At 42.3% G+C, this 26848-nt stretch overlaps 1 protein-coding gene across 1 annotated transcript in view; it reads left to right on the forward strand.

Moving 5' to 3' along the window:
• The window catches only part of SLC25A24 (solute carrier family 25 member 24), a 49644-nt gene extending 23087 nt beyond the window's left edge, over nt 1-26557 (forward strand). Inside the window, exons 5-10 of the mRNA XM_058176998.1 lie at nt 3148-3306; nt 8999-9148; nt 11380-11487; nt 12989-13156; nt 20768-20918; nt 22980-26557. Coding sequence (XP_058032981.1) covers nt 3148-3306; nt 8999-9148; nt 11380-11487; nt 12989-13156; nt 20768-20918; nt 22980-23158 — 915 coding nt within the window. The 3' untranslated portion in view covers nt 23159-26557. The remainder of the gene's footprint in view (nt 1-3147; nt 3307-8998; nt 9149-11379; nt 11488-12988; nt 13157-20767; nt 20919-22979) is intronic.
• The last annotated feature ends 291 nt before the right edge of the window (nt 26558-26848 follow it).

Consider the following 26848-nt stretch of genomic DNA (forward strand, 5'->3'; position numbering starts at 1 on the left):
GGACCAGGGCAGAGGAACAACCCCTATCCTGGCCCTCAGAGATCATCCACCAACGCGACCAAAGCCGTCTCCGTGCTGTAACCGGGCGGAAACCGGACTGGAGCAGGTCTAGATAGACAGTTTCATCCAGGTGTAAGAAACTGATATGCCACCATACTCTCTACAACCTTCGCCGCGAAGGTTGGAGACCGGACGATAATTACCTAAAACAGCGGGTCAGGAAGGCTTCTTGAGGAGGGCCTCACCACCGCCTCTTTCAAGGCGGCCGGAAGACGCCCTCCACCAAAGAAGCAATCGTAATCGCCTGGAGCCAGCCTCGTGTCACCTCCCGAGTGGCCAGCACCAGCCAGGAGGGGCACGGGTCCAGTAAACACGTGGTGGCATTCAGCCTACCCAACAACCTGTCCATGTCCTCGGGAGCCACAGGGTCAAACTCATCCCAAACAATATCGCCAAGACCACCCTCGAGCATCTCACCCGTGTCACCGCAATCTTGGTCCAGACCATCCCGAAGCTGAACGATTTTATCGTATAGATAACCGTTAAACTCCTCAGCACGTCCCTGCAACGGGTCATCCCGCTCCCCCTGATGTAGGAATTGATGGAAAACCTTGCTCTTTGCCTCTTTTTAAAAATAAAATACCCTACTTTAAATGTTGATTTAAATGGAAAGCCAGTTTGGAATAGTGGTTTAAGATCCCAGGCTAAAACCTGGGAGACCATGAGTTCTAGGCCTGTCTTAATCATGGCCAGCTGGATAAATTTGGGTCAATCACTCTCTCTTAGACCTAGGAAGATGGCAAGGACAAACAGTTTACCAAAAGTTGCCAAGAAAACTGCAAGGACCTTTCAAGGGTAGCCACCAGAATAATAACTTGAATCCCTTCCCCAGTTTAAAAAGAAAATTTTGACAAACACACTATTCTTGCAGATCGTGTATAGATCTCCTTCATTTTATCTTTTAGCAACCCTCATTCTTGAAAAAAAAAACCCTGCAATTCTTGAAATCCTGATAAATTGAAAATGCTGCTTAAAAGTTTGTGGTCATTATAATCACTAATTAAATATAAACAGTTCAGATGGCAAAATGGAATGATTTGGAGTCAGACAAAATAGTTGAGACAGGGGAGTCATTCTGCTTCTTGATGGTTGTTTAGCTGTGCGCTTAGCTGAACAGCTGATAGCCAGGCAAGGGTGCAGGTGTAGTCATAAGCAACATTTTGTAGTAGATGTTATGAACTAAACCTATTTCTGCTCTGCAGCCTGCAGGAATAATAAATATTTGTAAGAGATTGCCGAAAAGTAAATATACCTCTCCATTCTTGGATGTAAGAGTTGGTGATTTCTTGATTTCCAGAGTAAAATTCACAAGTTAAAAAAAAAATTCTATTCAGCTTCATTTCATTCAGAACAAAGTGCTGTTTCTTTCTTTCTTTCTTCCTTCCTTCCTTCCTTCCTTCCTTCCTTCCTTCCTTCCTTCCTTCCTTCCTTCCTTCCTTCCTTTCTTTCTTGAGTTAGAATGATTGCTTTGACATCCATTTGCACCTTGACTAGGAAAGGTATCTAAAATGTGGATGAAATCTGAAGCAGGGAGAGGATTGACAACTAAAATTGATAGGCACAGCCATTTGTTTCAGCAAAGTGTTTGAAGTTACGACAGTGCTGAGCGACTCGTGGTTGTGGCTGGTCCTTAGAATTCTGGCTGTCCCAGCACTCCTACAGTCACGTGATTGTGATCAGCATGCTTGGCATCTGGTTCACTCTTACGACCAGTTGCAGCATCTCACAATCATGTGATCATTATTGGCCACCTTTCTGCCAGCTTCCCCAGAAGCTCAGTGGGGAAGCTGGGAGGAAAGGTTGCAAGTCACTGGGGTAAGTTTCCCCTACCCATGCAATCTACCTCATTTAGTGATAGAAATTCTGGTCCTAGTTGTTGCTGTAATTTGAAGACTGCCTGTATTTAAATTAAATGGTTCAAATAGTTACCGTGTTTCCTCAAAACTAAGACCTTTCTGGATAATAAGCCCAATCGGGCTTTTCAGCGCATGTTTTAAAATAACCCCTCCCCACCAAATAAGCCCCCCGCCAACTACTTACACACCAGTCCTGCCATTTCCTCTGGTTGGTTGCTGCGCAACCAAAACGAGTTGAGGCGAGGCTGGAGTGGGGGGGGGGACATGCCCTCCTCTCCCTGTTCTTCGCGCCAGCCGAGGGGCTGGACGTCGCTGTCCTGACGTGTCCCACTGCCACCGCTGTCTCATAGAGCAGGACTCTGCAAGGCTTGTTGTGCCGTTGCATGCACGAACTGCAGCACTGCCATGAGCTTCATTATACCAGCACAGCTGGCATCCTGCCACTTGCAGCTGCGCTGGTATGTCAAACCTCACGGAAGTGCTGCTGTTTGTGTGTGCAAACAGAGTCCTGCTCCATGAGGTGGCGGTGGCGCAATGAGTCTCACAAAGGCTCATTTCTGACAGGTGGGGTGGTGGAGAAGCGAGACACGTGGAGCGAGACGTAGCTTCCCCTTGCCGTCTCTTCTCCCCCCACCCTTGCCGGGCATGGCAGGGCTCCTGTCCCTTGCTTAGCCCCCCACCCCCTTTAGGGATGTAATTTGGGGGTGGCAAGTGGGGCAGGCAAGAAGCGAGACGTGCATCTTACCTTTCCAGCTCCATGGCGTTCCTCGCTGTTGTGTCTAGGGAAACATGTTGTAAAAGAAAACTTCTCGTGAGTTTGAAAAGTTTGAACTCAAACTTGATTGAATGTATGCCAGAAACTGGGCCACTCAAACAAACGAAGCCCCATCCGTGGGATGCAGGCAGCACACAAAACCACGCCCCTCCTGTCTGTGGAAAAGCTTTTCTCCATGGAACCGGTCCCCGGTGCCCAAAAGTTTGGGAGCTATTGTCTGTTCTAGTTGATGTCTTTATTACAGCCATATTTAAGTCAAAATTTTTAAATTATTTGTATACACGATAGTTTTTGAAATGATGGGTTTTGGAATGTATTGTGTATGCTTCTTTTCAATTTTAAGTTGAATATAATTGTGTTTTATCACAATCTCTTTGTTGAAATAAAGGCAGATTGAATTTAAGCCATTCATTCTCTTGCTTGCTCTTACTCGTTCTCTCTTTTGCATTTTAACAGGTATTAGATATTGGAGATAGTTTAACTATTCCTGATGAATTCACTGAAGAAGAGAAGAAGACCGGCCAGTGGTGGAAACAGCTTTTGTCAGGTGGAGTTGCTGGTGCTGTATCTCGAACAGGCACTGCACCCCTGGATCGTCTCAAAGTTATGATGCAGGTGGGCCTCTTACAGCAAAGCATCCAAGGTCCAACAAGCTTCTTTGGACAGGTTTGGATGCAGGCAATGGGCTTGCAGCATTTACAAGAGGGGTGCTTGGTGCTCTCCGAGCTTGCTTATTTTCTTGCAAACGTTTCATTACCCAAACTAGGTAACATCATCAGTTCTAGTGAAACGCCTGCGAGAAAACAAGCAAGCTCAGAAAGCACCAAGGACTCCTTGTGTCAACCCTGAGCTACAAATATTATCTTTTATTAGAATTTACGAGAGTTGGTTGTCATATTTTGTCAGAAATAGTTTGCTGTACAGATGGATAGAATTGATCTACGATTTGTCTGACATACTCAGAATTAGCGAATCAGAATCTATGGCAGTGATGGCTAACCTTTTTGCCATCACGTGCCAGGATGGGAGGTGGGTGGAGGGAAGATTCGCGCGTGCCCACACCCATAATTCTATGCGCCCCGCCCTGCGCATGCACACGCAAACCCCCTCCCCCATGCTCCTGGCACGCGATGGCCCGGTAGGCCTGTTTTTCTTTCTCACCTGGCTCCAGGTCCTCTCTATGCATCTGGAGAGGGCAAAAATAGCCTTCCCCACTCCCTTGGAGGCCCTTCATAGGTCTGAAATGGCCCATTTTCGGTTGGGCAGGAAGTGACGTTTTTTGCTGTCCCCAGCCTCCAGAGCTGCTCTAGGAGTCTCTGTTCCTGTCCAACCGGAAATTGAGAAACGGGCTGTTTTGGGCCTCCAGAGGGTCTGGGGAAGGCTGTTTTTGCCCTCCCTAGATGCATAGAGAGGATCTGGAGCCAGGTGAGAAAGAATAATAATAATAATAATAATAATAATAATAATAATAATAATAATAATAATAATAACAACAACAATAATAATAATAATAATAATAATAATAATAATAATAATAATAATAATAATAATTTAATTTGTATACCGCCCTTCTCCCGAAGGACTCAGGGCGGTTTACAGCCAGAATAAAAATACAGCAATACATACAATATTAAAAACAGACATTAAAAAACTTATTAAATTTGGCCTAATATTAAAATACAAGTAACACTAAAAATTAATATAAAATTAAAACCCCATAAAATCAGCTAAAAATTGAAATTAAAATTCAAGCCAGTCCAGCAAGATGAAACAAATATGTCTTAAGTTCGCGGCGAAAGGTCCGAAGGTCAGGTATTTGTCGAAGTCCAGGGGGAAGCTCGTTCCACAGGCTCTTCCCCTGGGGGCCGCCAGTCGACATTGCTTGGCTGACGGCACCCTAAGGAGTCCCTCTCTGTGAGAACGCACAGGTCGCTGGGAGATACAAGATGGCAGTAGGCGGTCCCGTAAATATCCCGGTCCTAAGCCATGGAGCGCTTTAAAGGTGGTAACCAATACCTTGAAGCGCACGCGGAAGACAACAGGCAGCCAGTGCAGTCTGCGCAGGATGGGTGTTACATGGGAGCTCCGAACCGCTCCCTCTATCACCCGCGCAGCTGCATTCTGGACTAACTGGAGCCTCCGAGTGCTCTTCAAGGGGAGCCCCATGTAGAAAGCATTGCAGTAATCCAAGCGAGAAGTAACAAGAGCATGAGTGACTGTGCATAGGGCATCCCGGTCCAGGAAGGGGCGCAACTGGCGAATCAGGCAAACCTGATAAAAAGCTCTCCTGGAGACGGTCATCAGGTGATCTTCAAACGACAATCGCCCATCCAGGAGAACGCCCAAGTTGCGCACCCTTTCCATGGTCGATGGTATCGAAAGCCACTGAGAGGTCTAATAGGACCAGGGCAGAGGAGTAACCCTTATCCCTGGCCCTCCAGAGATCATCCACCAACGTGACCAAAGCCATCTCCGTACTGTATCCGGGCTGGAAGCCGGACTGGAACGGGTCTAGATAGACAGTTTCATCCAGGTACTGGGTTAGCTGACATGCCACCACACTCTCTACAACCTTCGCCGTAAAACGAAGGTTGGAGACTGGACGGTAATTTCCTAAAACAGCTGGGTCCAGGGAAGGCTTCTTGAGGAGAGGTCTCACCACCGCCTCTTTCAGGGCAGCGGGAAAGACCCCCTCCCGCAAAGAAGCATTTGTAATCCCCCGGAGCCAGCCTCGTGTCACCTCCTGCGTGGCCAGCACCAACCAGGAGGGGCACGGGTCCAGTAAACATGTGGTGGCGTTCAACCTTCCCAGCAACCTGTCCATGTCCTCGGGAGTCACAGGGTCAAAACCATCCCAAACAGTCTCAACAAGACGGGTCTCGAGACTCTCGCCTGGATCTACCCAATTTTGATCCAATCCATCCCGAAGCTGAACGATTTTATCATATAGATAACCGTTAAACTCCTCGGCACGCCCTTGTAATGGGTCCTCCCGCCCCTCCTGTTGAAGGAGAGAGCAGGTAACCCGAAACAGGGTGGTGGTCGGGCGGTTATCTGCCGACGCAATGAGGGAGGAAACGTAAGAACGTTTTGCCACTAGGTAGGTCCTACTGTAGGACCTAACTAGTGTCCGGTCAGCCTCAGAACGGCTGGATCTCCAGACACTCTCTAGGCGTCTTCTCCGGCGTTTCATCTCCCTCAGCTCCTCGGAAAACCAAGGAGCTGGTTGAGACCTGCGCCGGGTCAGAGGCTGCAAAGGCACGACACGGTCCAAAGCTCCAGCCGCGGCCTGTTCCCAGGCTGCGACTAGTTCTTCAGTCGTGCCGCGGGCCAGGTTCTCAGGAAACGGCCCAAGCTCCGTCAGGAACCTCTCTGGGTCCATCAGGCGCCTGGGACGGAACCAATGCATTGGTTCCGTCTCCCTGCGGTGGTGAGTAGCGGTTCGAAAGTCCAGACGAAGAAGAGAATGATCTGACCATGACAAAGATTCGATAACTAACTCTTTTGAAATCAGATCATTCACCCACTGGCCAGAGACAAAAATCAGATCTAGAGTGCCTCCCCCGATGTGAGTAGGGCCGTCCACTAATTGAGTCAGGTCCATGGCCGTCATGGAAGCCATGAACTCCCGAGCCATCAAGGATGCCGCGCCAGTTGATGGCAGGTTGAAATCCCCCATGACCAACAGTCTAGGGGTTTCAACTGCCAACCCGGCCAGCAACTCCAACAGCTCGGGCAGGGCTGTTGTCACGCAGCAAGGAGCCAAGTACGTGATCAACAAGCCCACCTGAGTCCTACGACCCCACTTAACATAGAGGGATTCACAATCAGCTATCTGAGGCACAGTGGTCTCCCTCGGTTCCAGGCTTTCCTTGATAATGACCGCCACCCCCCCACCCCTACCTTGGGCCTTTGGCTGATGGAATGCTCGGAAACCCGGTGGGCACATCTCCACTAGAGGGACCCCCCCCTTCCGTGCCCAACCAGGTCTCCGTAATGCCCATAACGTCTGTGGTCCCCTCCTGAATTAGATCTGAAATCAGGGGGGCTTTGTTAACCACGGACCTTGCATTGCATAACATCAGCCGGAGGCCTAAGTCCTGAGTACTCTGGCCACTCGGGGAACGGGAAAAATCTGGGGGGCCGGAGCACGCGATCGCTCTCAAATAGCGAGGGCGTACCCTCGAAACCTGATATGACCCCCCCTTCCACCATATCTGCCTCTCCCGCTTACCGTATTGATAGAACAACCCTGATAGACTAGAACAGAACCCTCCCCCATCACATTCGGCCTGTTACCGTAACGCCGCGAACACACACTGGACCTGGCACCCTCCCCGACGGGTGTCCCCCCCCACCCGTCCTTACCCTCCCCCCCTTTAAAAAACCCTTAGTTAAAAACTTATTTAAAAACCCCCAAAGATTCTTCTTAGACACATGCCACCTCTCTTCATTAAGGCAGGCCCTCGATAATGTGGAGGGCCATTCTTGCGAGGCGGGGAATCTCGCAAGCGAAGAAGTTCGAAAGGTGAATATCGCATAGAAAATCGGCGGCAAGAGGTGGCATTGACCCTGCTCAATAAAGATGACAAAAAACTATCTCAGCTTAATTAAGTCCATTTAGGGCCTGGTGATTTGACAATCAGTCTTCCAAGGCAGAGCCCTGGCAATAGTCGAATAAAATAAATAGTCTGATAGATGACAATCACAGACCACTTCAAAGCACACAGGACCACGATGACCCGGACCATAATAGGGGTTGACGTAGCCCTCCCCATCCCCCGCAGGCTCTCCGGAGGCAGGAAACAGCCTGTTTCCCTACTTCTGGTGGGCCCAGAAGGTCTGAAAATCAGCTGGCTGGTGTGCACATGCGCGCTGGAGCTGAGCCAGCATGCTCAATGATACGGCTACGCATGCCACAGGTTTGCCATCATGGACCTATGGCATTGTTTTTAGTATCAGGACTGAATGGGGCTCCTAGAATTATTGTACAAATATCCATTCCATTTTGCTCACCCGAGCTTTCTTGATTTCAGCAATAATATTTAAGACTAGTGGTGGGGGAAGGAAAATTATTTTGTGGCTGCTATTGTTGGTCAGAAACCCTCGTTAATATTCTATAGTTCACTTAGACATTCTTAATAGATGAAGATTTTCTTTCAGCAACAAATGGCCACATGGTGGAAAGAGTGGTAGATTAAAAAGGTTTCTTAGCCAAGTGAGACCAAGCCGTGCAGTTGAACCATTATAGAAAAACCGAGGACCTAGTCCTCAGCTTACTTCTCTCCAGTAACCAAGCCTACTTTGGGTGTTGAATTTTGGCTGCCTGAATAGTTGCCTGAAAGAGAAGCTGTAGAGAATTATGTGATATAGGTAGTCCTCGACTTACAACAGTTCATTTAGAGCAGGGGTCTTCAACCTTGACAACTTTAAGACTTGTGGACTTCAACTCCCAGAGTTCCTCAGCCAGCAAAGCTGGCTGAGGAATTCTAGGAGTTGAAGTCCACAAGTCTTAAAGTTGCCAAGGTTGGAGACCCCTGATTTAGAGACTGTTCGACGTTACAGTGGCACTGAAAAAAAATGACTTATGACCGTTTTTCATACTTACGACCACTGCAGCATCCCCCATGGATACATGATCAAAATTCAGACGCTTGGCAGCTGACTCATATATGACAGTTTTGATGTCCCTGGGTCACTTGATCCCCTTTTGCCACCTTCTGACAAGCAAAATCGATGGGGGAGCCAGAGTCACTGAAGTTGCTAACTTGACAATAGTTAAATAGTGATTCACTTAATAACTGTGGCAAGAAAGATCATAAAATGAGGCAAAATTCACTTAACTGTGTCTCATTTAGCAATGGGAAATTTGGGGGCTCCATTGTGGTCGTAAGTCGAGGGCTACCTATACAGAAGTTCCATGCTTAAGTACTTGGAGCTGTCATATTTATGTTCAGTTTATACCCAGCAAGGAAATCAGTATCGGAAGAGAGCGTTGAATAAAAAGAAGAGGGTTAAATGTCAGCTGTTGCTTTTTTTTTTCCATTTAACCTAAAGGAAGGAGAATCGCACCATATTTCCACATTTTCAATGGCTGAGGGGAACTTTGACAAACAGGTTTTGTGTATCTGAACTTTCAGTGGTGTGTGTCAGATGTCATGAGAACAGGCACTATTTAGTGCATAATCCGGAATGGTCCCAATTCCTTTTCTTGAAGGTTTTGCTTACTTTATGAAGCATAAAAGAGAGTCATGACTCACCAGGTTTTCTATATATGTCAGTTAAATGTGTTTCCTTTTCCTTGTAGGTTCATGGTTCAAAGGGGAAAATGAACATAGTTGGTGGCTTGAAACAAATGGTGAAAGAAGGAGGGATCCGTTCCCTTTGGAGGGGAAATGGTGTGAATGTTGTCAAAATCGCACCCGAAACAGCTATCAAGTTCTGGGCCTATGAACGGGTAAGATGTTAAAAAAGAAATAGGAAACTGTGATGTGATAAACTCATTTGAGCCGCAATGGCACAGTGGTTAGAATGCAGTACTGCAGGCTACTTCTGCTGCCTGCTGGCTGCCTGCAATTTGGCAGTTCGATTCTCACCTGCTCAAAGTTGACTCAACCTTCCATCCTTCCGAGGTCAGTAAAATGAGGACCCAGATTGTTGGGGGGCAATATGCTAACTCTGTAAACTGCTTAGAGAGGGTTGTAAAGCGGTATATAAATCTAAGTGCTATTCCTATTGCTATTTAGAGTCAAATTATAACTCATGTTTGCTTCAAGTGATTGTGGATACATATTTATTTAATTTATTTATTTATTTATTTAATCATATTTATATACCGCCCTATCTCCCGAAGGACTCAGGGCGGTTTACAGGCACTTAAAAACACATAAATATAGTATAAAAACCATTAAAAAACTTATTCAAAAAGCCCGTTAATTAAAACATACAAATAAAACCCAATTAAAACCCATAAATTTAAAATCTAGCTCAGTCCTGCACAATTAAATAAGTATGTTTTAAGCCCGCGGCGGAAGGTCCGAAGGTCCGGAAGCTGACGGAGTCCGGGGGGTAGTTCGTTCCAAAGGATGGGAGCCCCCACAGAGAAGGCCCTTCCCCTGGGCGTCGCCAGACGACATTGCCTCGCTGACGGCACCCTGAGGAGACCCTCTCTATGAGAGCGCACGGGTCGGTGAGAGGTATTCGGTAGCAGTAGGCGGTCCCGTAAATAACCCGGCCCAATGCCATGGAGCGCTTTAAAGGTGGTCACCAAAACCTTGAAGCGCACCCAGAAGGCCACAGGCAGCCAGTGCAGTCTGCGCAGGATGGGTGTTATGCGGGAGCCACGAGGGGCTCCATCTATCACCCGCGCAGCCGCATTCTGCATTATATAAGATAAGCTCATTTGATTCTTTTGGTAGTCACAGGTAACTGAGCCCCAGTTTGGTGTATAGTAGCAGTTAAGCCATCAGGCTAGAAACCAGGAGAATGTAAGTTCTAGTCTCACCAGCGTGGTGGCCTTAGGACAGTCACTCTCTCTCTCTCACCCTAGGAAGCAAGCAAGGGAAAACTACTGAAAAACCTTGCCAAGAAAACTGCAGAGAGTTGTCCAGGCAATCTCCAGGAGTCAATATTGAGTCAATATTGACTCAAAGGCACACACACAAATAGAGTCTCTGGAAATTATCTTGACAGAGAGCGAGAGCGCAATTTCTTCAGAGATTTGAAATTGTTGAGGGAAATACAGAACACAAATCAGTATTGTATTGACCGTATTTTTTGAACTATAAGACACACCTAGATTTACAGGAGGAAAACAAGAAAAAAAAATAGTTTTTGGCCTCTGCACATTGCATTTTCTCCCTCCCTGGCCCCCAGAAGCACTCTGCAGTGCTCTTCTTAAAAACTTCCAGTGTTGAAGCATTCACAACTTCTGGAGGCAAGTTGTTCCACTGATTAATTGTTCTAACTGTCAGGAAATTTCTCCTTAGTTCTAGGTTGCTTCTCTCCTTGATTAGTTTCCATCCATTGCTTCTTGTCCTGTTTTCAGGTGCTTTGGAAAATAGATTGACCCTCTCTTCCTTGTGGCAGCCCCTTAGGAATTAGAACATTATTATGGGCAATGCCTGGAAAATACTTAAATTCATAATAAAACAGAAAAACACCATGAAGTCAATAAACAAGTAATAAAAGCAAACTTAATAGAAACAAAACTTAAAGCAAAGCAGCCAACTCTGTACAAATTATATGAGTGATAAAATTGATATCTCGCTGCAGCAAAAAGTTACCTTTGTACTTTTTGGTACCTTTTAACAGGGAGAGTTAGAGGGAAATGATATCCAAGGGATAGGAACTCAGCAATGGTGGAGCAGGTTAGGGAAAGCTTTGCTACATAGCCTTTGTTTGGTCCATTGTTAATGTCATCATGGGAATTACGCTCATTCAATTTTGATCATGAAAGCTTAACCCCACCATGAGTATTTATATCAATATTGGATGTGTGAATAGAGTAACTATATTAGGTAGCCTTGAACTGATTATACAGTGCAAGAACCTAGTACTGACTAAATTATTTGTTTCGATGTGCACACATACAAAGTTTGTGTCCTACCAGGGCAGAATCATTATTAGTAGTTTTGGGAGGTCTAGAATTAATGTGTGTTTTTTTTTTTGTATCTTGTTACTACTTAGTATAAGAAAATGTTTGTTAACGAAGAAGGAAAATTAGGAACTATTGAACGATTTATATCTGGTTCTATGGCTGGAGCAACCGCACAGACTTCTATTTATCCCATGGAGGTAGGTATTGGATAATACAATCTTTTTTAAATAATGCCCTATTTTTTCTTTCTTTCCTTCCTTCCTTCCTTCCTTCCTTCCTTCCTTCCTTCCTTCCTTCCTTCCTTCCTTCCTCCCTCCTTCCCTCCCTCCCTCCCTCCCCCGTCTGTCAATATGGTAATCTGATATTAAACTATATTTACTCCAAAATCATTCAAGTAAGGAGAGTTCCATTTTAAAGCTGCTTTGGGAAGATCATAAACCAAGCACATATTGTACATGTGCAGAGGACCAAGTTAAAATCTCTCTTCTAGTTCCATTTAAAACAGGGGTTCCCAACTTTTTCTATATCCCGCGCCCCTAGAACACTTCTGATATATTCTCGCGCCCCTTACAAAAATATATAATGATATGCATATGATTATGCATATACACTATAATTTCGAAACTGCTAAACCCAAGTTTTTGCACCCTCTGGAATATTGTCTTGCACCCCAGGTTGGGAACCCCTGATTTAAAACATCAAAATCTCAGGGGTCTTTATCTGTTGTGAAATGATTTAAGGGCCGCAATGGAATTATTAGATACTCCACCTGAATTAGAGTTGCCCACGAAAACTCATCTTCACTAAGAACCGTGGGCTGCATATTTAAAAGATCCAAACTAATTTGCAACTCCCAAATTGTGCACAAAAACTATGCACAAGCTATTTCTACAGATTAATATAAAATTTTTATTTAAAAATTTACAGTGATAGGGATATCAGCCAGAATGAACTGCTATGAAAGGAAATGATCTAGCTTTAGACCAGTGGTAGTCAACCTGGTCCCTACCGCCCACTAGTGGGCGTTCCAGCTTTCATAGTGGGCGGTAGGGGTTTTGTCCGATACTGAAGCACTTTCCTTTTTTTTTAATTTAATTGACTTTAAAAAAAATTTTCATAGCATTATTTAAAAACATTTTCATTAGGTTTTCATAAAATTCCCCGTAACAATTTAAATTTCTGAAAATATACTATTTGTATCACCTGCGCATAAATTTAATTCATGTTATGTAAGTGAAACTAAATGGTGCCTTAGTGCGACCGCAAACAAAAGAGCCTCGTCCCAAAATAGCTCTCGCATCTCCCCCCACACCACCCAGCTGTAACAGACAAGCAGAGCCGGCGCCCCCCGCCCACCAACCCAATCCACAATGCGTGAGAGGCATGCGCAGATGACGATACACGGCACATTACTGTGGAACCAGTGGGTGGTTAGAAAATTTTACTACTAACAGAGATACAAAAGTGGGCAGTAAGTATAAAAAGGTTGACTACCCCTGCTTTAGACTGATCTGTATATCCTTAATATTGCTTGGCCATATGTTTGTTCTTAAATGCCTTTTTTCATATGTTAACTCTCACATCTGTAAATGTGACTGAGATGACTGATACTCTGGGTTTGTGTTAAAGACTAAGTTGTGATATAATGTTTAATTGTATTCTTTTCTGAACAACTTCTGCTCAATGTTAATTTTTTAGGTATTAAAAACAAGACTGGCAGTGGGTAAAACAGGACAATATTCTGGGATGTTTGACTGTGCTAAGAAGATTTTAAAAGCGGAAGGGGTCAAAGCCTTTTACAAAGGTTATATCCCTAATATTTTGGGAATAATTCCATATGCTGGCATCGATCTGGCTATTTATGAGGTGAGTTGGTGTATTCCATAATAATGCAATGAAAAAAATAAGCTTTTTGTGGATAAAGAATTTGATTCAACTTGGAATAGAAACTCAACATTTCCGTTCTTTTGATAATACTGGTCACAAATTATACCAATTTATATGGGTAGATCAGTTTTCATGACTTTCCCTTAAAACATTAAGGTAGGTAATATATTTAAGGGAAACTAAGCTTATATGATAATTCTGAAGCTTTTTTACTTATTTATGAAGATGTTAAATATTGAGTGTTTAGTCAAATCTTACCTTCCATTACTAAAACTAGTATAGAACACAATTTTAGGAGATGCCTCTGGAGCGTGTGTGACATGGTTTTTACATAAGCTGCACTGGCTGTTAGTTTGCTTCTGGGTCTCATTCAAGGTGTTTGGCCATTATCTTTGAAGCCCTTTGTGGCATGGGTCCAGAGTATCTGAGGAACCATCTCATTCCAGTTGGACTAATCTGCTCCACTTGTTCCACTGGAAAGTGTCTACTCTGGACCCCATCAACCAAATAATTTCAACTGGTAAGGTCCAGAAGAATAGCTTTTTCAGTTAATGGCTCTCACCTTCTGGAATATTCTTCCGTCAAAGGTGAGGTCCACTGCCATACTCCTGGAGTCGGGAAGCTAAAAGAAAAAAAATGGCTTCCAAAACTTGGGGGTGTTTCTTGGAACCCTGACACCTGGCTTTCTAGAATAGCCTAAAAATGTGGCTTTGCCACTTGATCTGGGACACCGACAGGGACAACATTGGGGGTGATTGACAGGTTAGAGAAGATTCTCACCCCAAGCTACTCATCATCTTAGTTTTTAATGTTTAACTTCTCTATTTAATTTTAATTAGTGTTTAATTTTGTTAGTACTTTTCAACTTTTTATTATAGTCTAAGCTGCCCAGAGTTGCTGCATCGGTGAGGTGGATGACATAGAAATTTAATAAATAAATAATCATTTTATGCTACAATGATTGCTGCTTTAAGATGTTAAGTTTTCATTAGTGTGGGTACTACTTATCTTTTTAAATTCTCATATTCTGCTAAGCCACTTTTAACCATGATTTGTTGATCAAACCATAATAACTTGCTTTACACATTGGGCTAAAACAAAATGCAGCTTAGGACACGAAACCAAATCAATAAGTTGTATTATAACTTGTACTGCTGTCTGAGGAAATTGGAGGAAAGGAGATACATTAATGAAATAATGATGAATGATAATAGGAACATGGTTTCTTCCCCACATAATTTACTCTGTAGTAGCTTAATAAATACTTAACAGACCAATCACAAAATGAATCCTTGTATGCTGCAGTTAAACATGACCATCTTTGAGACAATTCAATGTTGGGTTTACAGGAATATAGATAGTCCTTGACTTATGGCCACAATTGAGACTGACATTTTCATCATAACTTGGTGTGGTCGTAAAATGAGATGTTACATGACTGCGCCAGTGTATGATGACAATCCCAGCTCTTCCTATTGCAGATGTTAACTGAGAATCATGTGTTAATCAAGTACTCACTCCAAGCCAAGCCATTCTGGATTTGGTTCCTCCCAGCCCTCAGCCCCAGTAAGTAAGGAATTCATCCACTCTCCTCCACCCACTTGCCTGCCCAGCCACCTCTATCCTTTGGGACACCTTGCACCCTGCCTTGCATGGTATTGTGGCTGCTGCCCCCCGCTTGGGAAACCTCAGTAAGCATCAGCAAGTATTCAATTGTTAATCTGACATTTCTCCTGAGCTCCACATGGCTCCCCAGCAAGCAAACCAGCAAGCATTCCTTTGCTCTCCAACAAGCACCAGCAAGCATTCGTTCACCCAGTGTGGTGGAATCAACAGCTGAAAGGAAGAACTTCTAGTGCAGGGGTCCCGAACCTCCAAGCATGGCCCACTATTGGGTTGTAGTCTATTTGGAATTGGGCTGCGTGAGTGGCTGGCCGGAGTGCGCATGTGCAGCTCAACTTGTGCGACTGGTGGGCTGACAGGCATTCGTGGACATGCGCCAGTCCGCCACTCATAACAGCCCATCACTCATGCAAGGGCATGCACGCCCACCAGCCCGCCTCTCATGCAACCCAGTTCCTTCCCCCTCCCAGCTGGGCCACCAAGCCACAAAGATTGGAGACTGCTGTTCTAGTGTACAATGGAATCAACAATAAAGGAACCTCTTGACCTGAGTTCTTGTGTTGCTTCGATTGGTTTTTCACCTGACATTCAGTTGTCTACTTCTTTCCTACTTCCTTGCACCAAGCTTTCACCTTTTGTACCCAGCTCCTTGCTGCCTTTGCTGTCTCCTTTTCAGATCCAGCTTCTCTGGCATATATTTCTTACACATGGCTAAAGCTGCGTTTTCTGAAGACAGCGCATCTTTAGCCACTTTGGAAATGGCTCCCCCTCCCCCATTTCCCAAAAGGCTAAAGCTGCATTGATTTTGGAAAGTAATCTGTCAGTAGTTCGATCCTGACTGGCTCAAGGTTGATTCAGCCTTCCATCCTTCTGAGGTCAGTAAAATGAGGACCCAGATTGTTGGAGTCAATATGCTGACTCTGTAAACCACTTAGAGAGGGCTGTAAAGCACTGTGAAGCGGTATATACTGTAAGTCTTAAGTGCTGTTTCTATTGCTAATCCATTGTATTATTTTTTTTAAAAAATCCTTGTTTGATATAAAAGAACAAAGCACTACAATTAAAATAAATCCTTCTGAATTCAGGGCATAAGAGAAAAATATTTGTGTGGATGGAAGAGAGAAATGCAGAAAAGTGTTGAATGTTTAACTTGTAACTCAGAATAACAGTTTATTATTACATCTGAACAGTTAACACAGCTGTCTTTCTGAATTTCATGCTTTTTACCTAGCTTCACAGCTGCTATAGTTTATCTTTTCTGCTAATGGCTGCAGGCTATTAATCTTCATGTAGTTAAGCATGTTTCATGCTGAAATAATTTTCCACCTCTACTATGCAGCATATGCTACCTGTCAGCCATTTATTGTGTTCCTTGCAATTAGCTGAGGTGATGTTTCTGGTTCTGTAATGCTGTAATTAAACCTAATTCGTTTCTATATGAATAGTTTTTTTTACAAATGATAGTTATCATGTGCTTTAACTTTGTAACCCGTATCTATTTCTTAACAAGCTTCATTTTTACACCAGCCAACACTTGACATTTGTATAGGTTATATCAGGGGTGAAATTCAGAAGGTTCTGGAGAACCAGTAGCGGAAATTTTGAGCAGTTCGGAGAACCGGTAGCGGAAATTCAGAGTAGTTCGGAGAACTGACAAATATCACCTCTGGCTGGCCCCAGAGTGGGGAGGGAATGGAGATTTTGTAATATCCTTCCCCCAGGAGTGGGGAGGGAATGGGGATTTTGCAGTATCCTTCCCCTGCCACGCCCACCAAGCCACACCATTCCCACTAAGCCATGCCCATAGAATCGGTAGTAAAAAAAATTGGATTTCACCACTGGGTTATATCCAAGGCTTTTATTCAGAGATGACAGTTTGAAGGAGGACTCACTGGTAGTCATTATTATGCAAAGCCCACTTTCATTTTGGGGCAGATAGATTCTGTAAACAACAACAGCTTTCTGACATTTAATTAGGCCCAGCCATGGAGGGGCTGGAAGGCGTTAAACTTGTTTATGAGAGAGGAAGACAGGTGAGTGTGCTGATAGGAATTATGATAGTGTTCCTGTAGTGAAGTGCTAGTCAAGAGGCACACTTAAAACCCCTTCCATTTCTATTTGCAGGTTTTTGTAATATATTGATTTAAAGTGCCTGAGCACTTCAGAACACTTTGGGGAAAATAAATATGTAAGTAATATGAATGCAAATCATTGGAAGTGAACTTTTTCAAATTACTTTCTGTTCTCTTCTAAGACCGTCATCTCCCCATTATGTCCTCAGTCCTGGAGTATGGCAGAAGCCAGAGGGAGAAATAAATCCAGTCCTTATTACAACATACTGCGGCTAGTCCCACTGTAGCCAACGGAAAGTTGTTTATCTCTCCTGTCCATCCAAGCCACTTAAAGCAGAAGTGAAAAGAAGAATGTATTCAGTAAGACTTTGGCTTACAAGGCATATGGGCCTGGCTTTCTCTCCCCCCTCCCTTAATCTTCCTCAACTTGGCATACTCCAAAACTGAAAGTAGAGAATGTCTACAATGGCTGGGTTCTGGAACCCGCAATATCAAAATAACTGAAGAATACAGTTTCTCTTAAGTATGTTTCACTGAGCATCATTATATTCTATGAACAACTTGGAGATGAGTTGTGAGATTTTATAAAATAATTCAGTCTTGCATTCAGTTCTCCAGACAACCCCATCAGCCATGTGGCCTTTTGACAATGCCCATTACTAGACATGCCCATCTCAGGGTACCATCTTGGACTGTTTGGTTCCTCAACAAAGATCTCCTGGCCCTGCTACTGTTGTTGAGTTGTGTCCTCAGCTGGTGGCTGGAAGTGGAAGCTGAAATCCTCAGCTTCCCCTGGTTCTCCTGCTTCAAGCCAACCTGAGGTGGTGTCCTCCAGTTATAATTCCAACAGACATGTCACCCCCACCAGAGAGACTGTGACAATGGGGAGAAGATCAGAACTCTGCTTGTGGAATCAAATGTTTCTGCACTGCAGCCCAGACCCAAATTATCCCTATAAAACTACATTATGATATGGTGGCCTTATTGTCAATCAGTTGTTTTCTGTATTAGATGAGCAACTGGTTGTGAGTAAACAAATACAAAATCGAATGGAGATTCTGAGTCACCCAAGGCAGGGTTATCCCAAAGGTGCTTTTTCGAAAGGCAACTGGACTTTGTTTTTCCTTGGAGATGTTTCGCTTCTCATCCAAGAAACTTCTTCAGTTCAGAAGTGAAGAAGCTTCCAGGATCAGAAGTGAAACGTCTTCAAGGAAAAACAAAATCCAGTTGCCTTTTGAAAAAGCACCTTTGGGACAAGTAGGAAGAATATTAAACTGATGTAGAGATTTCTTTTAATAAGCCTCATCCTAGACACTGATGAAATATACCATACAGGTAGTCCTAGATTTACAACAGTTCATTTAGTGACCATTCAAAGTTACAACATCATTGAAAAAAGGGACCTATGACCATCTTTCATATTTACAACTGTTGCAGCATCCCCATGGACATGTGGTCAAAATTCAGTTGCTTGACAGCTGACTCATATTTATGATGGTTGCAATCTCCCAGGATCATGGGATCCCACCTTTTATGACCTTTTGACAAGCAAAATCAATAGGGAAGCCAGATTCACTTAGCAACCATGTTGCTAACTTAACAACTGCAGTGATTCACTTAACAATTGTGGCACAAAAGGTCATAAAATGGGGCAAAACCAGGGGTGAAATGCTACCAGTTCACACCGGTTCAGGTGAACCGGTAGTGATAAAAACTACCGGTTCAGGCGAACTGATAGTAAAAAAAAAAAAGCTACTGGTTTGGGCAAACTGGTATTTCCGACGATCAGCTGTGCCTCCCGGTTTATATCTGCTAGAAAGCAGGAACTTCTGCTTTGTAGCGAAGCTAAATCGCACGGCACAGCTGTTCCCCCTCCCAGCTGTTCTACTTACCTTCCCAAGCTTCCTTTTTCTGTGCGAAGTGTGCTTTTGATGTGTATTGCCCATGTGCGTGCAGTATGCTCTTGGCATCCAGCATGCTTTTGGTGTACACCGCACACATTTGGCGCACACTGAATCTGCACTACTATTAATCCTCTCATAGTTCCCATCATCAATCTCTTTCCATTTATGACTGTATGACTATAACTTGTTGCTGGCAATCCTTATGATTTATATTGATATATTGACCATCAATTGTATTATTTATTTATTTATTTTATTTTATTAAATTTTTATACCGCCCTTCTCCCGAAGAACTCAGGGCGGTGTACAGCCGGAATAAAATACAGAATATATACAATTAAAAGAAATTAAAATAAACTATTACTAAATGGCCGGTAATTTAAAAGATTTAAAAATTTAAAATATTACTAAAACCCCAATTTAAAATCCACTATTTATGCCAGTCCTGCTTGAATGAATAAATATGTTTTTAGCTCACGACGAAAGGTCCGAAGATCAGGCACTTGACGTAAGCCAGGGGGGAGTTAGTTCCAGAGCGTCGGTGCTCCCACAGAGAAGGCCCGACTCCTGGGGCCGCCAGCCGACATTGTTTGGCGGACGGCACCCTGAGAAGGCCCTCTCTGTGGGAGCTTACGGGTCGGTGGGAGGCATAAGGTAACAGCAGGCGGTCTCGTAAGTACCCGGGTCCTAAGCCATGGAGCGCTTTAAAGGTGGTAACCAGGATCTTGTGTTGTGTTGTAAATGTTGTACCTTGATGAAGGTATCTTTTCTTTTATGTCCACTGAGAGCATATGCACCAAGACAAATTCCTTGTGTGTCCAATCACACTTGGCCAATAAAAATTCTATTCTATTCTATTCTATTCACTACACATGCATGGGCAGCAAACCGGTGGCAATCCGTGGAGGATTTCACCACTGGGCAAAACTCATTTAACAAACATCTCACTTAGCAACAGAAATGTTGAGCTCAGTTGAAGTCGTATGTCAAGGACTACCTGTCTATGCAAACTCATAAATTCCATTCAGGTGCTATTATGATTTTAAATGTATGAAAATGTATGTAAAGATAACAGACAATAAAATGTATTTCTGAATGTGTTTTTTCTGTGCTGTTTTCTGTTATTTTTTAGAGAAATAGTCATGGGTTCTGCCGTATTGAAGAGTCTGAAACACTTCTCTAATTTCATTCTTTTTTTCAAGTCATCACAGTGATTTTTTTTGATTTTTTTGTTTACATTTATACCCCGCCCTTCTCCGAAGACTCAGGGCGGCTTACATTGTATAAGGCAATAGTCTCATTCTATTTGTATATTTACAAAGTCAACTTATTGCCCCCCCAACAATCTGGGTCCTCATTTTACCTACCTTATAAAGGATGGAAGGCTGAGTCAACCTTGGGCCTGGTGGGACTAGAACCTGCAGTAATTGCAGGCAGCTGTGTTTTAATAACAGGCTTCTTACAGCCTGAGCCACACCGCGGCCCAGACTGGTTGGGCAAATAATTGAAAACTGAGGATGAGGCTCCTATGGCAGTTCGAAATTACAAGCTGGCACTTTTCATACCAATTATGTTTGTGGAAAAAAAGATGGAGAATTAGTATAATGAACTATCACAAAGACAGTTGTCAGCTGGAAGTTGCTATTTCATTTCCATCGTAACCTCCTTAGGCAGCCCTTCAGCTGCAATATAATACAGATGAAGTGTAGCATAATACATATGTGAACCAGCTGATGAGTGTCACTCAGTGTCCAAGTTTATAAGGGTACTTGAGAGATGAAGGGAAAACAAGCATTTGTCTCAAATGGGAGGGAAAAAAAGAGGAAGAAATCACTTTCAAAGTATGTGATCAGTATTTTAGTTTGTTCAACATGTTTTCAAAGGCTCCAACACTTATCCCATTTTCACAAGGTCATTAAAAATGTAGCCTCGTTCTTTAATAGCTTAAAATGATACATGAACTAACAACAAGATCAATGTGTTCCTGACAGGCATTGAAGAAGATGTGGTTAGAAAAATATGCCACAGATTCTGCCAACCCTGGTATATTAGTATTGCTTGGATGTGGTACTTTATCCAGTACTTGTGGCCAGTTAGCCAGTTATCCACTTGCCCTTATCCGAACTCGAATGCAAGCTCAAGGTGAGTGTTGAAGTTATGTTACTCTGTGTTGTGTCTGCGCCCTCCGAGCTAGGCCTCCTGCCAGAAAGTGACTTGGAAAGTGAGGGGGAAGGGCTGTCAGGACTTACCTCGGGAGCACCGGCTTCCCTGGCTCAGCTCCAGGAGCCAGAGGCAGGCCAGGTAGAAGAGATAACGAGGCCTCCGTCCCCTGACTCTTCCCCCCCCAGGCCACACCTGCAGACCCAATTGATGGCAATCAGGCTTGGTTGGACCCTAGGTTTCGTAGGCAGGAGAGGAGGGAACAACAGAAGCAGGGGTGGGGCAGGCCTAGGAAGTGGTGAGTCATGGAGCCACACCCCACAGGATATAAAGACAGCAAGAGCTGCTGTTGATTTGCCTGCTCTTCGTAGCAGGCAAATCAACTGATTAACTAAGAGCTGAAGTTTGTTCCTGGGTGATTCATCGGCATCGAGGGAGATAACGGAGACACTTGGCAGATGCTCGCTATTTTGCTGCAAGAGCTGATAGTGCCGGCTAATTAAGCCATCACTCGGACGGAGGCGAAGGGGGACAGAACACTCTGCTTATGTAGAAGAGATAACTTGATAGATCATTAAGAGTTTGGCTACATTTCCCTTTTTTCTTCTTCTGGAATTTATGTATCTAGCCTCCAGCCAGGGGTGAAATCCAGCAGATTCTGACAGGTTCTGGAGAACTGATAGCAGAAATTTTGAGCAGTTCAGAGAACCGGCAAATACCACCTGGCCCCAGAGCGGGGTGGGAATAGAGATTTTGCAATATCCTTCCCCCAGGAGTGGGGAGGGAATGGGGATTTTGCAGTATCCTTCCCCTGGAGTGGGAAGGGAATGGAGATTTTGCAGCATCCTTCCCCTGCCACACCCACCAAGCCACGCCACGCCCACCAAGCCACGCCCACAGAACCGGTAGTAAAAGAATTTGGATTTCACCACTTTCTCTAGCCATCAGTGATCACCTTCTTTGTTAAAAATTGCATTAGCTTTTAAAGTCTGCCCAATATCTTGATTCCTATCAGTGAAATTGAGGTGGCAAACCTTTGTAGGAAGTGAACCTCTTGGGATTAACAGTGGTAGACTAAGATCTACCCCTGAGATCAGGTAACCTTTGTAGAAAAATAACATTTTGGGAGAATCCCCAAGGTGCCTTTTCAAATGGCAACGAGACTTCCTTTGCTTTGCTTGAAGACGTTTCGCTTCTCATCCAAGAAGCTTCTTTAGTTCTCAGAAGTAAAACATTGTCAAGGAAGTCTCATTGCCTTTTGAAACAGCACCTTTGGAACAACCATGACCTGGATTACGGAGAATCTCCATAGAAGTTTGGGAGAACACACGTTTATCTTAATGCTGTCTAATTACATAGATTTCTTTCAACAAACACTTTATTTACATGGAGACAGATCTGATAATGGGAGAGTTCATCTAAAGTGATGGAGTTGAAGAGAGACAGGCTTTCTACTTCCATCAAAATTAGATCTTTGCCAAATTGTATCAGTAATGATGAAAAACTTTGCTGACTTGCAGAAGCCTGGTCAGGATAGAAGACTGTTCTGGGACAAGACTTTGTTCTACTCTTTTTTTAACCCATTTTAACTTTCGCTTTGTATCTTTTTGGGGGAACAAATAACATGTGGCTATTACAGGAGATAAGACATTTTTGAACCTATTCTTTTCTATTTTGGAGGAGGCAAAGGGACAACATTTTAAATGTTACAGAAGCTTAAGATATCTATTTCATCACATTCCCTCGCGCAAAACAAAAGGGTCTGAATATTCTAGTCTCAGCTATTCTGCAGGAACTTTGGGATTACAAATGACGTATGCAAAAGGTCCTGCATGGAGATTATAGGGCTTAATAGAACACAAATACAGGAGAAATATGTTTGTGGGTATGCATGCAAAAATTACTATTTTGTAGACACAATACAGAGGGAAATAATGTACTTCCTGAAAGGGAAGCACAATTATGTATGTATGTTAGATTTCTTCTATTTATTAAGACGGCTGAATAATATGTCTTTTTTCCCCCCTTTTTAATTTTCTGTAGCAATGGTAGAAAATGGCCCTCAGCTAAACATGGTTGGCCTTTTCCAAAAAATTATTGCCAAAGAAGGACTCCTTGGACTATACAGAGGCATAGCCCCAAACTTCATGAAGGTCCTTCCTGCTGTCAGCATCAGTTACGTGGTATATGAAAAGATGAAGGAAAACTTGGGAATAGCATAAAAGAAAGAGATACATAAGAGACTCTCAAGGAATATTAACTCAGATGAAATCCTCTTGGAGGCTAAATTCATGTTTACAGTTAGCTACTGTTCCTCTATGCAAAAATTCTGCAAATCTTAACTTTATGAAGTCTTGATGGAGTAAAAAAGAATTTATTTTCTGAAAACAGCTAGGTAATGAGAAAATTGTCAAATATTTCATTGCTCATGTAGCTGCTTGTTGGAAAAGTTTGAGGATGTCATAATTATTTCCCCAGCTTATATATTATTGGGTTAAAGCTATACAAGCACTCTGTTATGACAATTTGCATTTGATTATCTAGTGGGCAATTTATGAGCATTCTGAACAACCAATATTATTTTACAGGCATCTTTTGCAATATGGTAATAATTCTATTCTTTTCTTGTTAAGCTTCTTTTATATATAAAAAAAACACCCTCTGAAAAATGATTTAGAAAGTCATAAAATGTCGCATTGATACATTTATTTGTTCAATTCCCCTTATAACAAATTAACTGAAAGACCTTGAAATGAAATGACTGTATTTGCACATTTATTAGTCATTTATATAGAACATGCCTAGGTGGGATCTGGTTTTCCAAACATTAAAAATCGATGAGGATAGGAACCAATCTAGACACATGTGGAACTGACATATTAATCAAAGTGAAAGTTATTGCTGTTTACAAAAGATTATAATAATTGATACAGTTTGTGTGCCTATTCAACATCCTATTCCTAATTTATATGAAAGGAAATAATCAAGGCATATTTTTAACTTAACAATTATTCATATCTTTTAGACAATTATCTAATTTGTTAAAAAGTTTCTTAAATTCCTTCTTTTTGCATCCTCCCATCTTCCACAGTTGCTTATCAAATTCTATGCTTTTCAATGCTAATGAGTTCCTTTGCTGGGCTTGCTTTCTCTTCCAAGAGAGAAAATTCTTGTGGTTTTTTTTACTACCCAAAGGAAGGAAAAAAGAATATTCTTACGTTTTCCTTTTAACTTAAATTCCTTTCTCTCACTGACACCTGAACCATCTTTTCTTCTCTGCAATGATACTTAATCCAGGTCTCCCTGTTACATGGTTTTCTTTTCTAATTCTGATTTGATTCCTTTTCAGACAGCCTCTCCTCCCAGATGCTACTCTTGCAGTTCTCAATTCATGGCACATGTTCCGTCCATAGTTCTCTTCTACGTTGGAGCTTCGGATCCAACTGTTCCTTTTTGGCCCTCTGCTTTTTCATTCCTCTTCTCACCGTCAGCATATCCAGACCATGAAAGAACTAGATATCCCATTATCCATCTTCTCTAAGTTTGCCTTGTCTGCAAAAAATAGATGTGCGAGATTGCAGGTGCTTCAAGGAATTGTGGATTTTTGTCATAGCCGGTGTGCTTTAAGCCTTATGTCTGAATGTCAGGCCACAAAATAAAAATATCCCTTTAACCTTAACATTTGCAACACTGAGAAGAACGGCAGGTGTTTCTGTATCATGGCAAGCTCATTCTTGCACACTTGGCTAAGTCCTGCTTGAAGCAGCTGGAAATTTCACTTGCTGTTGTGGGACTTAACTAATTTGACTGACTTTGGCAGGAAATGTTCTGGGCAGATTGCACCAGCCATTCATAAATGTCAATTACAATCACATCAAATCTTAAATGCCTCCATGGGTTGCTTTCCAGGTAATATGTTGGTACAACAAATTAAAGCTGTTCTTGTGATTGGTTAATAAAGATAAGAATCTGTTAGGAAAATCTTATTGCATCTTTCACATATCAGCTGAAGATATTTTGAAAGTTTTACTTTAAACATTTGTTTTATATGCTATATATTTATATATGCAATTTAGAAATGAAGTGAGAATGGCATAATTTGTTTAATTAAACAGAAGCCATTAATTTGTCTTATGGCTTGCTTGGGTATTTTATTTTATTTTTTTGCAGGTCAGAGCTGATTTCCTTGATGGAGAGCTTTTATTTCTTTAATTGCGCTGTAGAGATTATTTATTGATAGTTAGGCAGATTCACAAATCTTCTTAGCTCCCCAAATCAAGATAGATATCAATATACTGAAATGTTCAGTTTATTTTATCAAACAACCATATCAAATTATATCAACATAATAAAATAAAATATAACGAACTGAAATTGTATGAACTAAATAGTAATAAAGAATATTGCCTTAAAGTTACTAAATTTAGTAAAATGATTGTAAGTAACTGGAAATCAAACCACAAGGTAACGATAGGCAACCAAAAATTGAAAAATCATGGCCAGTCTTTACTAATATCCACTCTCAAGTATATTTCACTTATCTTTGAAATGAAAGGCAGGAATTGCTTGTGTGTTAAATAATTGTTTGTTTATTTCAATAAAGTAGGCTCACTTTAATTACAGGTGTAACCACATCATAAAAGCTGATTGTTTTCTTGGCATTGCTTGTTTCTTTGAAAGCTGGCTGTTCTTTTTAACTGATTAAAATTTTCTTCAAGAGTGGCTCAGAGAACAGCTTGAATAAATGTTATTCTTTGGAGTTTCTTACGCTACTACCTGGAAATCTATTACCCAGCTATCTTGAAAAGAACTCCTAAATATGCAGAATGTTCATCTGGAAGAGTATTGGGCAATATAACTTGTATGCTGTGACATGTGTAATTGCTATTATAAAAAGAGGTATGTGATCATGTCAACAGATATGCGGTAGCTGTTGGGTACAGATGGATGATGATTTGACTATATGTGGCCATAATTGTTTGGGAGAATCTAATGTAAAATGTCCAAACAATTCACTTTACAAAAGAGTAAAATCATAATGCTTGTTTGCACTGCAAACATTCAAACCAGTGCCTTCAGCAAATACTCCTTATTAATCCTTTTAAACCATCATGGTTTTAAAATAAGGAATGGCCACCTCACAATCCTCTATTAATGTTGTGGTGCTAAGATATATGGCAGCGGTGCCTAATGCATCATGTTCAACACTTTTGAATGACAGCTTTTTCACACTGCCTCTTGTCATATAGAAAACCACACTTGATCAAAGCCAGAGTTGTTCCAAAACATGCAGTATATAAAGCATCATTATTGTTGCAAATTTTTTATGTAGCTTTCTTATGGTTTATTTAGAAAAATGTGTATTTGAAAAATAGAGTTGAAAAATGAGATAAGTAGTACATGAACCAGATTAACTTTGCTTTCTTGTATAAGTGCTCTTATTAGAGTATTGATTTGAGTGATTTTGTTAATTCTTGAGAGATGTTGTAAGCTTGAGTAAGATTCCTTTTATCTTGTCCCTGAACATGGTTAGGTTGTAATTATTGTATGTTTCATCTGTTCCTTGGTGAAAGAGATGCTAATACTTTAAAAACTGTTTATAATAAATGGGTTTTATAGCACAGTTGTATGTTCTTTTTGTAAATTGTTGGACCATTCACTATTGTGTTAACATTGCTTCTGATGAAACACAATATCTACATATTTTGGGTAGTGTATCCTGTTTCCCTGAAAATAAGACATCCCTTGATAATAAGCCCAATCGGACTTTTGAACCACTGCAGTAAAATAAGCCTCCCCCCAAAAATAAGCCCTCCCCAAAAAGATTTAAACGCAGAGCTGGAAATCAGGTAAGACGGCAAGAGAAGTCCCATCTTGTTCCTTGCACCCCAAAATAATAAGACCGCCCTGAA

Source organism: Ahaetulla prasina, chromosome 3, assembly GCF_028640845.1.
Source record: "Ahaetulla prasina isolate Xishuangbanna chromosome 3, ASM2864084v1, whole genome shotgun sequence".
NCBI classification, from domain to species: Eukaryota; Metazoa; Chordata; class Lepidosauria; order Squamata; family Colubridae; genus Ahaetulla; species Ahaetulla prasina.